At 30.0% G+C, this 14,827-nt stretch overlaps 1 protein-coding gene across 10 annotated transcripts in view; it reads right to left on the bottom strand.

The window, feature by feature from the left end:
- Positions 1-4,358: 4,358 nt before the first annotated feature.
- Positions 4,359-14,827, bottom strand: part of LOC143233339 (DDB1- and CUL4-associated factor 8-like) — a 36,683-nt gene continuing 26,214 nt past the window's right edge. For all 10 annotated transcript variants that reach the window (XM_076469491.1, XM_076469488.1, XM_076469494.1 and 7 more), the window contains 4 exons: positions 13,181-13,311; positions 10,190-10,309; positions 7,380-7,499; positions 4,359-6,742 (listed from right to left, as the gene is read on the bottom strand). In XM_076469491.1, coding sequence (XP_076325606.1) covers positions 6,638-6,742; positions 7,380-7,499; positions 10,190-10,309; positions 13,181-13,311 — 476 coding nt within the window. In that variant the 3' untranslated portion in view covers positions 4,359-6,637. The remainder of the gene's footprint in view (positions 6,743-7,379; positions 7,500-10,189; positions 10,310-13,180; positions 13,312-14,827) is intronic.

The raw sequence follows: 14,827 nt of genomic DNA, 5'->3' as shown, positions 1-14,827 counted from the left end.
GGCGCGAACCCACGACCCTCAGATTACGAAGCGCACGCCTTAACGCGCTAGGCCATGCCGGGCCCAGGGGTAATATTTCCAATGTTCATTTTTGTTAAATGGGAAACTTTGAGAGTTTCACAAAGAACTTTATATTGCAAGACTTTTGAAACAGTTCACAGAAGTGTGAAAAGTTTTTGAAAGTATGGTAAAAAGGTGTTTTGCAGAATCATTTAATTTCATTTTCTCTTTGATACCAGGATTGTCAGCGTGATTTTACAAGGGAGAAATCTTGCTTTACTGATCTTTTGACTTTCATTTATGAAGTTAATGGATTTTCAGAACCATTCGATATGTTGTCATATAAAATTTTTAAAATTATGGGGAATAAGATGGTTCTTTGGATATACAAATGGGAAAATGCTGCTTTAAATGGATGTGAATGAAACTTACATGGGCTAAGTGTTACGAATGTTGCACAATTTAACTTACATCAACAATGCAGATGAAGGAATGGACAACTATTTCATGACGTGAAGGTCTTGAATATTGCTGTCACGAGGATGCTGCTGCTTTTTAAAAGAATTTACCTTCCAGTTACTTAGGAGTAGGTCTGAAGGTTTATAAAACATAGGTTTTGATATCCCTAAATGATACAACATGGATAGTCCATCATTTATCTTTGCACTTAACAACAAAAAATAAAAATTGAGAATATTTAATTATTTTGCATAAGAATAAATGGCAGATGACTTTTAATTGTAATAAATGAAAGTTAATGTATGTGGCTTATTGTAATTTAAATAAACTTAACAGATTATTGGAAGGAAAGCATTTTGATGCAATGGTTGACCAATCTAAGCCATAAAAGTAGTAATTTTGCTAGTGATAGGGTAAACAAGGTTTTAGGTTTTGTTTATAGAAATTTTTCTAGACGTCTAAAGAGGTTATACTTTCAATGTATAGATCTCAATTGGAGCATTGTGTTCAGTTTTTGGGCTTTACTTTAAGAAGACACTGAATTAAAGGTCACCAGTATACAGTGGGAAAAAAAAAACAATGGAAGAAAGGTTAATAAGAAAAAAAATAACATTATCCAATAGGTAAAAAGACAAAAAGTGTTATATTTAGCCAATTATTAGAAACTATGTTGAAATATACATAGTATATTGATGTAGAAAGCAAACAAATTATAGGATACCATAAACATAACAGCAGGGTTTAATACCAAACATTGAACAATAATGAAAAGCCATTGATTAGGAAGCTATTTCAATAAAAATGATTAATTTGGTTGGTTTACTCGGGTTTAATAATTGGCTTAAGCTTGACAGCATTATTGATACTATTTTCCAAAATGTTTTTTATCTCCTTGTATAATTTTTATGTTTTCAATCTGATTGATTTTTTACAGACATTTTTATCTAGGTTCATTAGGATAATACCTGAGATAGACTCAGTTGTTTTAACCTAAAAAAGGAAGTTAGAGATGATTGTGATATTCATGATTTGTTTGGAGAACTTACAGTGTCAGTGTGTCATTTTTTTGTACTACCTGTGAGAATGATAAGAGATGCAGACACACATAAATTTTGATGAGGTAACAGATATCTTTATCTAGATGGTTTTATTTTTGTAACAATGTGGTTTGCCTTTATACCTGGAAGATGCAGTAAATTTAAAAGGTTTACTATAAGAGCCAATTTCGAGGTTTTTTTTGGTGTTTAGTTTAGTGGATGAAAGTCCAAATGGACTCTTGTAGTCCCTTAATTCCATGTTGTAGGTAACCACATGCATCTCAAGTAAAGTGAGAACATTTAATAATCAAACTTAATATTTTAAGATACCATGGGAGAACTTAAGTCTGTCATTATTACAAAACAACCTTCTAATTTTAAATTACACTATATATAAGTTGAGAGTAGCACTGTCATAGCATCAGTACTTTCATTGGTTCCAAAGCATGTACTGGTGTGTGGTACAAATATTTTATCTCTGATTAATTCATTATGTTAAATTGGTCAAACGATGAAGCATTGTTAATATTAATACTAACCAACACATTTAATAAGTTTTGTTATTTTTATAATTGGAGATAAATAAATGAAAATTATTATTGTTAAAAGTTAAACATTTATAAAATAATACCATTAGTATTAGGCACTGTATTTGCTCAAGATTAAAGCCATTACTCATGAGCTTGTTTAAATTTATATTATTAATATAAGTAGTTAGATTGTGTACTGTTTTACTACAAGAATTTAGTAAGCCAAGTATGAAATACATCTCAGACGACTAATATTTAAGTTAGACTTCATCATTTAAGTCATTAATTTATTTTTAGTCAGCTGCTAAACTATAAGTGTATTAATTTTTAATTTGGTTCTGGTCTTTAATTTTTCCCAATGAATAATAAAAATGAAGTTTATATAAAAATTATTTCAGGTACAAATATAAGAACCAACTAAGATTCTGGTATCATTCATTTACACAAGTTTAATAAAGTTTATTAAAAATATATATACTAATACTGCAATATAGTAAAATGAGTGAAATTTTCCATGGAGTTTCAGCTTTGATGTAACAATATTAGAATAAAATAGTAAAAATCTATAACAGTAGAGAAATAAAATATGTTGAAGGACAATTTTTCTGTGTTACAAGTTATTTTAGTTGTCATTTATGTATAGAAATTTTGCCTTTCCATATAAAACTTGTAAAAATATCAGATTTAAATTAGAATTTTCAGGCAAATTTCCTTCTTTACAAATATAGCGACACATTTAATAAATGTATGATAAAATCATATACAGCATTAATATTACATTCAGCATTATAGTAATGAATGATTAAAAGTATTATAAATGAATGATAATATTGATTTATTATACCTCATTCACAGCTTTTGGAAACTTTAAGGGTATAGTTAATTTTTCCTAAGATAGGATTCATTTCATGGTTTTCTGAATCAGTCCACTTTTTCTGCTTTTCAAAATGTTTTACAAGGAGGTATTTCACTTTTACAATGAAGAAAAATAAATGCTGTTAAATATTATAATTTTATTAAATTTTCATCCTGCCTTTGACATCATTAGGCCTCTCAGTGTTCCTGTATTCTTCAAAGGCCTATTATCCATACAGTTTAGTGTAATCCAAGTTCTTTGTTGAAGATCCAGGATACAAATAAAGGCAATTTACACCTTCCACCCATGATGTAATGCTGAGCCAAAGGCTTGGCAGAGGGTGTTTCTAATCATGAAATACAGGAAGTTTTCATAGCCAGCCTAATTTACAATTTGTTCAGATCTACAGGCATATTTCTTCTCTTTATCTTTCATTATACAGAGATTTGTTATTAACTTTCTTACTGTTATTGTGACCCTTTTCATCATTTTCAATACTTTGAAAGTTAGCATAATCTGTTGGGGTCTTTCCCATACTTTTGTATACAGTTTTCTTCCCAGTATGTACAGTGCAGTTAATGTGTGTGTGTAGCAGGCATGATTCTGCAAAAAACATCTGTTGTTTTTCTGTGTATTTTTTATAGTGTTGTATCACTGCAGATGCTTACCTTTTGTTGTGGTTTTTTTTTTTTATTCATAGTTCCTTTGTGTTAACCATGAAAAGTAGCCAAGACCCAACATAAGAATAGCAGTAATGATTTGTTACTTCATGCTAGTAAACATCATTTTGGTATCTCTTTCCTGGATAGTTTGCAATCCATTCTCACATTCTCTGGATCTGAAAGAGTAAGCATGTTTGGTTGGGCCAGGATTGAAACTCATGACCTATAGATTGAGAGTCAAGCACCCTAATCTTGAGGCCATAACAGGTCCAGTTCTATCTACTGATTACCCTTCCTGAGAGGTAATGCACCTAGTCCTTTATTTTCAACATCTGGGTGCAGCTCACTCAAGTCTGTCCTGTGTTTAGTAATGTTTATACATCAGATGAGTATGTTATGTACTACAGATACTTCAGTCCAGGGTTAGGAAATAAGTACAACAGGAGTTGATTATGTTAATCAAGGATAACTTAGGGGGTCCAGACGACTTCAGTGTATCCTAGCTAGGTAGCATTTTTATATTGTTTTGTCATGCTTGTCTTCTCTACAGAAGTTAAAGACTGGTTAATTCTAATCTGAGATAAGTATTTTTAACAAGAGGCTTGGAAGTGAAACAATGGGGCACTTGATGGAGTTCAGGCAACACAATATCCAATACCAGGTTTCCAGTCTCTTCAAACATTTTAAAGTTTTGTGCAATGTATTTTAGTTAATGTACAGCAACAAAATTTTAGAATGAGTTAACTTATTCAACTAAAAAGTGATACATATTTGATTTATAAGATATTACATAATGAATTAAATGACCAACACATTTCTGAAAATAAATTTATTTGAAAAAGACTTATTAATTGGGATAGGTTAAAGCAAAAATTGTAATAAACTTACACTAAAATAAAGCAACATATCTGAAGCATTAGAAATCACATTTTAACACCATCTAATAAACAATAAAATAAAAATTACATCTCAAGATAATCCACTTACCAATAACCATATTTTTGTTTGTTTGTTTCAAAATATGTTAATTAAAGTATACTTATTTGAGATATAATTTTTATTGTACAGTTTATTTTGATTGCCTTTATTAAAAGAATTTTAAACAAAACACAGAATGTTTTGTTTAATAATAAGTTGTTGGTGTCATAAAAACTTTACTCATTACTAATTTAAATATAAAATATAGCACCATAATATTAATGTGATTCTGATATCCAAGATTTTAAAAACTAGAGAAATTATAAATTATTATAAAATAGTACATTGTTTACTGATGACACCCAAGCTTTTATTTGTAAAAACTTGTTACACTAAGTAATTTGGAAGAGACAAAAAGGGATATATTCCCACATGTAGTTTAACCTGAACTACTATATTTCTGTTAGGGACACATTTCTGATAAATTTAGAAGTTTAGCTGACATCTTCCACTAGTAGTTACAAAAATAATTTTTCACATTACATTTGAAAAACTTCAATTAATTATTGTGTTAATGTTTTCTTTACAAAAGTTTCTTTTTTGAAATGTAAAAATAGTTATATATTTGACTGTTTCATAGCTTTGAACACAAATATTTTTAACTGACCAACCATTCAAAAAGAAATATATTTTCTAAATCAGTAAACATGTTCACACATACACACACACAGAAACATTAAAACAAAAATGAATAATATAATACACATAACAATCCATAATATAGGAGATGCAATGTTAAGATGTACTTTTAATCACTCTGAAATAATCCCGTAAAGGTTTAATCTCATGAAATTAACTAATTTAAAATTCAGCAGGCACAAGTTAACTTTCTCCTTTCTCTTATTTTTGTTAAAACATTCTAATATGTCTTCTGTTGAAATAAAAATGGCACTTTAGTGGAGTTTTGTCAAATAAAGAGAACTAAAAGTTTAGATTTTTCTTGTTATATTCTTGCCAGTTACAAAGTCTTATGTGAACTTCACATAAAAGATGGTTATAAAATATACAAGTTCTCCAAGTAAATAATTTTATATATGATTTCTGAATCAAATTTTTTCATTAAAATAAATTATTTTCAACAAAAATTGTTTAATTATCAAACACGGTACATAAATTTGTAATAATCCACTGACTAGAATGTTGTTTTAACGACATTGAACTATTTCTTTCCTTGTAATAATTTCCTAACAATAATGCTAACGAAAAACTTGCATGTCCTGTATGTACGAGGTTGAATAATAACAAATGTAAAATGTCTTCATGCATTTGGGTTAAACCATTCCATAGCTGCCTTTAAAAGTGTAATACATTCAATACATATATTGACTATTCATCATTTGTAAGTGCCTTTTCTTTGATTTGTCTCATTCTCCAACCTTGGATCCATAACCACTTCTAATCACCTTGGACTAGGAAATACACATGTTCATACAGGTTCGAATACTTTGGTATTTTACTTTATAGGGTAAAGACATTTTCAAATGAGTAATTCTTGCTAAGTAAGTCTTAAAATATTAAAAATAATTTTCATATCATACCAACAATATTATTCTTACAAGATAAAATTTGAAAGGAAAATGTAAGATTTATTGTTTATTGTATTTTGATAAAAGGTAGCTTCCTTTTGATACAAAAAACATGTTATGAATATTAAACTATCTTAAAAATTATTTAAAGCAAGCAAATCTGTGAAGGATAGATGTGAAAAATACAACTCAAGTTTTATTTGTCAACAGTTCAAATGAAATAGCAGATTGTTTTAAGTTCATTTATATTCTGCATCAATAACATTTGTCCTTTGTTTAACAAAATGCAACAACCAATGTTAATATGAATCATGACATTATAGACGTTTCTCATGCTAGGTAACTCATGCCTGCCTGTTGCACACTATTACTTTATGTTAACCTTTAAATTAAAACAAACACTAATTTTACCTTTTGCATATCTCGTCCTTAACTATTAGAGGTTAGGAAGGAAAATGTGGTTACACGAATTTTTCTCTTCCAGGAACTAAAAACACTGAATTGACTGCCCTCAAAGTATAAAGCACATGAGGAAGAACTATCACTAAAAATATATAGCATTAAGTAATTTTGTTAATATCCTAATGCTTCAAGTTTGAGTACATTGAATAGGAGTTTGTGACTCAGTATCGTCATCATCACTTTCTTCGTTACTACTGTTTCGATGTGAATCTCCCGAATTTTCCACTCTTTCCTGTGACAGAAAAGCTTTAATTTGAATCTGTACAAACTGAAATGGCATAAAAGTTTCATATGTGCAATAGTTATTTTTGAATAAATATTTCAACAACTATTAATGAATAAGAAAATAATATCATGGGATGTTTAAATGTACATCCAAAAACATACTTTTTTCACCAACTACGTTAAGTAAAACAGAATAAATGAAAAAAAACTGACATTAGAAATGGTTATTCTATAATGTATACAACTGTAGCTCATATTAAAGTATTTTAATTATTTGCAAAATGAAAGATGCACAAGAAACTGGACAATATATTATTCTTTTAACATTTTGCTTATAAGCTTTTAATAAATTTGTTATGGTAATACCAGATTTAAAATCATAAAAGCAAATGATTATTTTAAAAACTGTCCCTACAATATTAATGAAGACGTAAAATCTATAAACTATTTATGAGCAGACTTTAAAGAAACACAAGTATGAATATTTTAGGTTTTATAAAAGCTGCTTTCTTTTATTCAAATGTGTTAAGTAGTGATAAAAAACATTTTTTTCGGGTTTTTTTTTCCAGCCTTGCTTCATGCCACTTGTTATGTACATGTATATGGAACATTTTCAGAATGAAACAAAAAAACATTTAGGATACCCTTCTTCGAGGTCTTTGGCGAAAATGTTGCATCAGGAACCATAGCATTTCACTGTCATAAGTATCTGAATTACCATGTTTTCTGTCATAGTCTCGTTCTTTTAAATTCTTAGATATTTTCTGTAATGGAACATTTATAAATAAAGATAAGGACCACTTATTTCAGTATTCTTAAAAAATAATGATTTACAAAATCTTAACAATATAGCTACTTACTTAGCAACTTTGGAAACTTATAATAAATTTTATATATATAAAAAGAGCTCAATGTGTTTGATGGTTTAAGGAAGTTTAGTTGGTGGTTTGTTTGTTTAGTGAAGAGCCACACAAGATGCTATCCATGCTATGTCCATAACATGGAATCAAACCCTGATTTTGGCAAAGAAGCCTTTACCTATGAACTGACATAATGTTGAACTTAAGACAATTAAAATTCACTTGTCATAGCAAGTTGTAATGCCTAGATATTAACTATTTTATTACACCCAAAATATGGAATATAGAAATTTATGTAAACATTCATAGAACAAATTAGGAAATAGAAGAAAGCGTAGTCAAAATGTTCATCATAATTTCATGAGAAATAGTTAGTAAACATATTTTGGTTGTCTCAGTAAATATAATACTGAAATTAATTTTCATTTCAATGACAATTATGTAATTACTTTCATTGTGCAATTGTTAAGAGCATATGCAATATTTACATTACTCCTATAGTAAATTACACAGTAACATTTAAAACTTGTATCTATATTTAATTAATTTCGCACAAATTCATGTTGATAAAATTATTTACAAATAATTCAATATGATTATGAGACATCTGTCAATTCATTAAGTATCAGAGACATAATAATCATATCAGTCAAAAAACTACTCTGACAAATGAATCACTTTAAATTTAAAGAAATTGTAATTTAAGTAAATTTTTCTTACAGACTGAATTAAAATTTTAAAATTACAAATATTAGCATCTGTTACTACAGATGTCAAGCTGGTTAGGTGTATGCAGATCAAACAATACAATACTATTCTGGTCAGTTTGGTTGAAAAAGAGATTTGTTTGTTTATAATTAGATAAATAATTTTTAGCAACATTTAAAACCCAGTATATGACACTTTATTTTGGTCTCTAAAAACATGATTGTCTTCCTAAAATTAAATCTCAGAAACATCATGATTCATATTACTGTGAGGCAAATTAAGTACAGTAAGACACTGCTGTTAAGGTATTCCACCCTGTTACATAGCTTTATTTTCAAGTTATAAATTTATAATACTTTTCACACAGTATCTGATTTTTTTTTTTTTTAAACATGCAATTCCATTTTATAACCTAATGTTCCTTTTGATATGTACACTTAACTGTTGAAAAATATTGTAAAACTCAGATAAATAATACACAAAATATTAATAAAACACAAATTTGAGTGAATGATTGCTCCTTTGTTATTGAAGATAATGCAATGCTACTTCAAGGTTATCTGTGCTAGCTATACTTAATTTGGAAGATACAGATAAAAGGCAGCTAATTACTACCACGATTGCAAACTGTTCACTAACAAATCAAGGGACTGCTTGTGACACTATAAGTAGTATTCAATGACTGAAAGGGCAATCATGTTCAGCAATTAGTTTTGCAGATATCCTAACTCCCTGACACATTAAGAGCAAATGTAAAAGTATAACCAGTTAATTCAAGATAGGGAAAAGAAATAAAACAAAATTATAATTTTAAAGGTACTAAATTACTGGTACATAAGGTGTTAGTGTGAAATTTATATTACAGTAAATGTTCTTAAAACTAAAATTAACTTTTCTATGAAATATACAAAAGAAGTTTTTTCATTTAATCCAGAGGAGGAAGGGTTCCTAAATATAAATAAAGTACAATTTCTTTAATTCAAGTGAAACAGATCTTAAAACAATCAGTTTGAGATCTAAAAGATTGCTAACCATTTTAAAAATGTCAGGAGACTAGCTAATTGATATTACTGTTATGTCCTTTTTAGTTAAAAAAAACAAACCTCTCACTAACTTTGCAAACTATCCTACCCATAATATGTATGTAAAAAAAGTTTTCCCATCTACTGTTGTTGATACAATTGTTTTATATATATAATTAATACCACTTTTAATGTGAAAACTGGAGGAAGTTTTCTACTCTGTGATTTATAGCCCTGGTCAGTTAATAAACTGTTTCTTATCTGAACAGAAGTTATCAAACGCTAATTTTTTTCACTATTTTCCTTATGAAAAGGTCCGAGCTAAAATTTCAAATTCCAAAACAATCACATATGTTAGTTAAATCATCTCAAAAGCAATTACTATTTCAAGGCTAATGGGTTATTGTTATACAGATTGCTTTGCTCATGCCCACAAACCATCTAATTCACCATGTTGAATTACTGTATTAATTCATACAGCATTAACTGTGAAAATAAAAAGGATAATATTTATGATGAACAATATTGTTTATCGTAGCAGAAGGGGACACAGGTCAAGTTTTCAAAATTCTCCAGACTTCATCTTCAGTATCTACCTCTTTAGGGAACAAACTCTGGATACATTTATGTGACAGAAATACAAAATAAACCACATTATACTTAGCATTTAAAACAAACATCACTAACAATGATTCATATTCCATATATTTATGGAATTAATGATTTTGACTAATGTTTTATGTAATTAAAAGTGGGTATATTTGTGTTATAGCACATTCAGTGTCTCCTAATTCTAAATATACTGTATATACAAGTAAACACATTTTTACTTGCCAAACACTTACTTAAAGAGCAAAAACTTACAGATTTTAATCCTGAAAGATCAGGTGGATGCTCACACGAAGGAACCCAAATCTTAACATCAACATCAAGACCACTGGTGGCCATTATTGGACAGTTAGGATGTGGTTCGAGACAATTAACCTAAAAATACAAGCCATATGCATGAGAAAAATCCAATGATTTAACAATTATTTAGAAAACATAATTTGAAAATCTTGTATATCAAATGGTGATAATTTGTCTCAAAAGGTAAGAAATTTTCTTTCATTAAACAATAAAAATAATGTAAAAATGTTCTTTTAGGTTATATACATTCATCTTACACTTGTGCTAGGATTCATAAGTTGTTATATTGTTATACAAAGCAGGTGATAAGTGTTTACTAACTTTTTGAAGTAAAATGTTGGGTAGGTGTTTTTATAAATAATTACAACCTTTCTTAGTTTCAAAATTTCATCTTGAAAGTTGTAAACAACTGTGACAGTAGTTTGTGGAAAGACTTTTCTCCTAGGCTGCACGAGTTAAGTCTTTCAAAACAAAGGATCCTTCACCATGGTATGGAAGAACTGAGGTTATGGTGTCTTGTGATGGGAAGAACTATGAAATTGTTTACTTAAAGGCTTATCAAAAATATTTTTCACATTTTTAATGATGAAGTGAAGGGGAAAATCATTTTAATGAAGTAATTATCAGAAGCTAGAGAATTCTAATTGAAACAAAGATGAGTTTTATGTTAATGTCTGAATTGGACTGTTTTTGGTGAACTGTTAATGGAAGATATTTTTACTTGTTACCTACAAATTTATATTCATTTGAACTTTGATTTCATATTTAAATGTAATTGAACCACATAATTAACTTAATGCTGTATACTTATGAATGGATTAAAGCTGATACTAAACAATAATAAACATTCATTTAATTAGCTTTATTTATTACATGCATAGAATTAAATGTCATGTTTCACACAAATTAACAGTTTTTACAGTATAGTGATTGATACTACAGATAATGAAGGAAAACAATGAAAATGAGTAAATACTTTACTTTTGAATATTACTTAGCCAATGACACAAACATTTGTCCTGAAAAGCAATCTCCATGACAAAATTTTAAAACAGAAAGAAAGATACAGGAGTAGAAATGGAATTATTCACATGGTTTAACCCGTGACTATGTGTCTGTCACTGTTTAGGTACCTTTCTCTTCTCTGATTGTTCAGTAATTAAATCAAAATTTTTGAAAACAAAAACTTTCTTTACATAATAGTTATTTTATAAATATTAATAAAGATTTGTTTTGTTTGTGGTAATGGTACTAAGATTATCTGCTACCATCTATAATTACGAGCTGCTGATCACGACGAAGGTAACTGGCCAGTAGCACCCACCTCCAGTTTGTGGGATACTCATTACTGACATATAGTGAAATTGATTACTACACTACAATGTCCCTATGCCTGAAAGGACAAGCATGTTTAATACTGAGTTTTGATTCCACAACTCGCAAGTATTAATTTTTTCCGAGTCATTTTTCCCTATATTAGTTATGCATTTCTGGTATATTTTCCAAAATTATTATTTAGTGAATTTCCTCATGTATTGCTAGCATACCAATTTTTATGTTTATTATAAAATATTTTCTAAGAACCTTCTATAGCCCTGCATGAAACCTAATGAAAGCAACTAGCCATAAATATGAAAAATAAAATCAGTAAGCATTAGTTTTATTCCTTTTTCTTTGAGTAAAACTAAACTTGTGAGAATTATCTGGCATTAGACCAAGAGTCCTATAATATTTGTTTTCTTTTATCGATAATGTTAATTGCTATTTAACAAGCTTCATTTATACCAGAGATGCCAACCATTACGATTTGAGCGTAATCATTACGATTTTGTGTATACATTACGACTATACTCTCATACAGACAAATATTACGACTTGTTGCAACTCCCAAATTATTATATATTATATAGGCCTATACAATAAAGTGATAAATTGTTCCCCCAGGGCTTGAAAGGGGTGAAAAGAAAATTTCTAGTGAGATACAAGTAAATTTTGATAATAAATAAAAGACACAGTCCAAATGGCTACTTGCAATAATCATATTTGTGCTTGAAATAATAAAAAATATTTGTATCTCCAACATCTACCAATAGTTTGAGTGTGGTGCTTCTCCATACTGGGTACATGGGGGAAACCATAGTTACGTCATCAGTGCTTGTCAGCCAATCAGCACTCACATAGATGGGTATTTCTCGTTTTCTAAGTGGCATAGAAACACCAATGCGATCGTTCACTAGTTGGAAAAAAAGAATCCTCCTTCACCAGATTGTCTTGTTTCTGGCAAATCTAAAAGGACTAAAACTGTGAAAGGGCTCTGTCTACAATCATTACGCTCAGCCATTTGAAATAGTTGGCATCTCTGCTATACTATACTACAACTGTAAAATATCTGTAATTTAAAAGTCCTTTGGTCATTACATATATTGTACATGTCCAAAACCACTGTTTGACATAATGTGTTGCTTGGTACATTATCATGGTGAAAAAGGTATGGTTAGAATGCAGTTGTCCACAATATTGCCCAGAATGATCTTTAAGGCTTTTTTTTTTTTTTAATGAATATGGTATTAATAAGTGGGTCAATTGTTTTAGATATCTATACCATACATATAGCATTCTACTTTGGAGAACCAAAAACTTTCCTTCCTCATGGCAGCTCAACTCTAACTAGGTGAAAATTCTACAGTTCATCCATATAAACTTTACACACAAATGCATTAAAGGATTCAAAAATAAATTCTTTGGGATCCATTGCAAATTTGGGATGTGATATTACAATAGTTTTCATAATATAGTTGTGTTCCTGAAGCCTTCATATGGGACTTCCTACACACACTTTTTATATATACACTAAAATGTTCCTCTACCATGTGATGAAGTTCTAGAAAACTTCTTATTACAATAAAACATTACTCGATTAAAATTAAATATTTTTATCACACTTACCACACCACCTTCATCTCCAAGTAAACACTGCACAATATGTTCAGATTCCTTTTCCCAAAAATAAATGTACCCACAATCACTGCCACTCATAATAAACTCACTTCTTGGGCCAAAATAGTTGACTCCTTTAACTAACAAAACACAATTTCATTTATTTACAGCGTAGAAAAAGTGCAGAATGTGTTATAACTTTTTATTAACTAATTTATGGAATTGATTTCCAGTAAAAGATCAAAATTTAGTTTTTCCTGTTTGTATGAATCAACATCTTTAAAATACAATACAAAATTTACTCATTTCTTCAGTATACTTTGACTGAACTTGTAATTTTTATTATACTGAAAATATATTTTCAATTGGTACTTCCTTCTTCTCACAAGATTAGATATTCCCATTTGGTTCTGCCCTCTATAGGCAAACTTGTTTATTACATATGCTACAAGCTTTCTGCACCTCCCATTGGAATAAAATGATTTCAGTGTACTCCCATGTAGATCATCATGTGCTACTTTTCCGCAAATAGAATCATAGTTCACTCACGTGGCACAGGTGACTTCTATGTGCCTCTACTGAACTGTCACTTACAAATCTGGCAGATGAGAAGTCCTGGAAATGAGTGAGAAGTACCTATTTGAAAAACATTTTCAGTACAGAAAAGTTATAACTTCAAATACAGTACTTCCCCAAGATTAGCTTGAATCCCACACTGATGAGGTGGAGTAATTGGTTTGAGAGAAGAACAGATATATCCCCAAAAGCAACTGAAGGATATCTCTGTATACAAGAGAGTCAGATATGAGAGGGGAACTGATCCATGTGTACTCTTCATCCAAATGTAGAATGTTTGAGAAAACACAATGGAAAATGAGAGAACATTTCAATGAACAGAATGTGGTAGGAAAGTGATTTTAACCAACATTAGATATAGTAACTCAATCCCACAAAGAAGTGGGTAAACAAGAATGCAGTGTATGCTGTAAAGTGGTCAGGGTGTGGCTGACTGTACTCAGTAAGTCAACTACATCCAAAACCTTCTCGAGGGTACCAACACCCTACCCTCATGTGGATGTTGGTGCCCTCGGTAAGGTTTTGGATGTAGTTGACTTACTGAGTGCAGGATGAGGATCACGTGGTCTTCACCTCAAAACCAAGAACCAGGGAATTGAAAAACAAAATGATTCCTCAGTATGACACAGAATTAGCTCTGTGTCATCAGTTTGTGAGATGAGAGAATGAGTGGTAGCCAAGAATAGAACTAGAACAATCCCACTTCACACCACTGTGACCCACAACACAGACAATCTGAAATTTGTGCAAGAACTTATGTTGATTGGTTCACTCTAAATCCAAAACCAGACAACAGAGTACTGACATCCACGTGGCAGTAGGATGAAGGTTGCCAATTGAAGGGGTGAACTGCATTTTTGACAGCTCAACTCCATTGTTTGTATAAACAATATTGAAAGACCTTGTTTCATCTATATCAGTATAACACCACAAACCCACTTTCAATCAAATGGTTATAGCCATTTTTATGTGGAACCCATTCAGGAAGGTGTCTCCATGGCCAACAACCACAGCAACTTAGAGATGATTACTTGTAAAGACTCCCACACTTCACTGAATGAAGATGGGTGTGAAAATATG

The sequence above is a fragment of the Tachypleus tridentatus genome, chromosome 12 (genome assembly GCF_004210375.1).
Source record: "Tachypleus tridentatus isolate NWPU-2018 chromosome 12, ASM421037v1, whole genome shotgun sequence".
Classification (NCBI taxonomy): domain Eukaryota; kingdom Metazoa; phylum Arthropoda; class Merostomata; order Xiphosura; family Limulidae; genus Tachypleus; species Tachypleus tridentatus.
The sequence above is the reverse complement of the archived record's forward strand: the minus strand, read 5'-3'. Positions and strand labels throughout refer to the sequence as shown.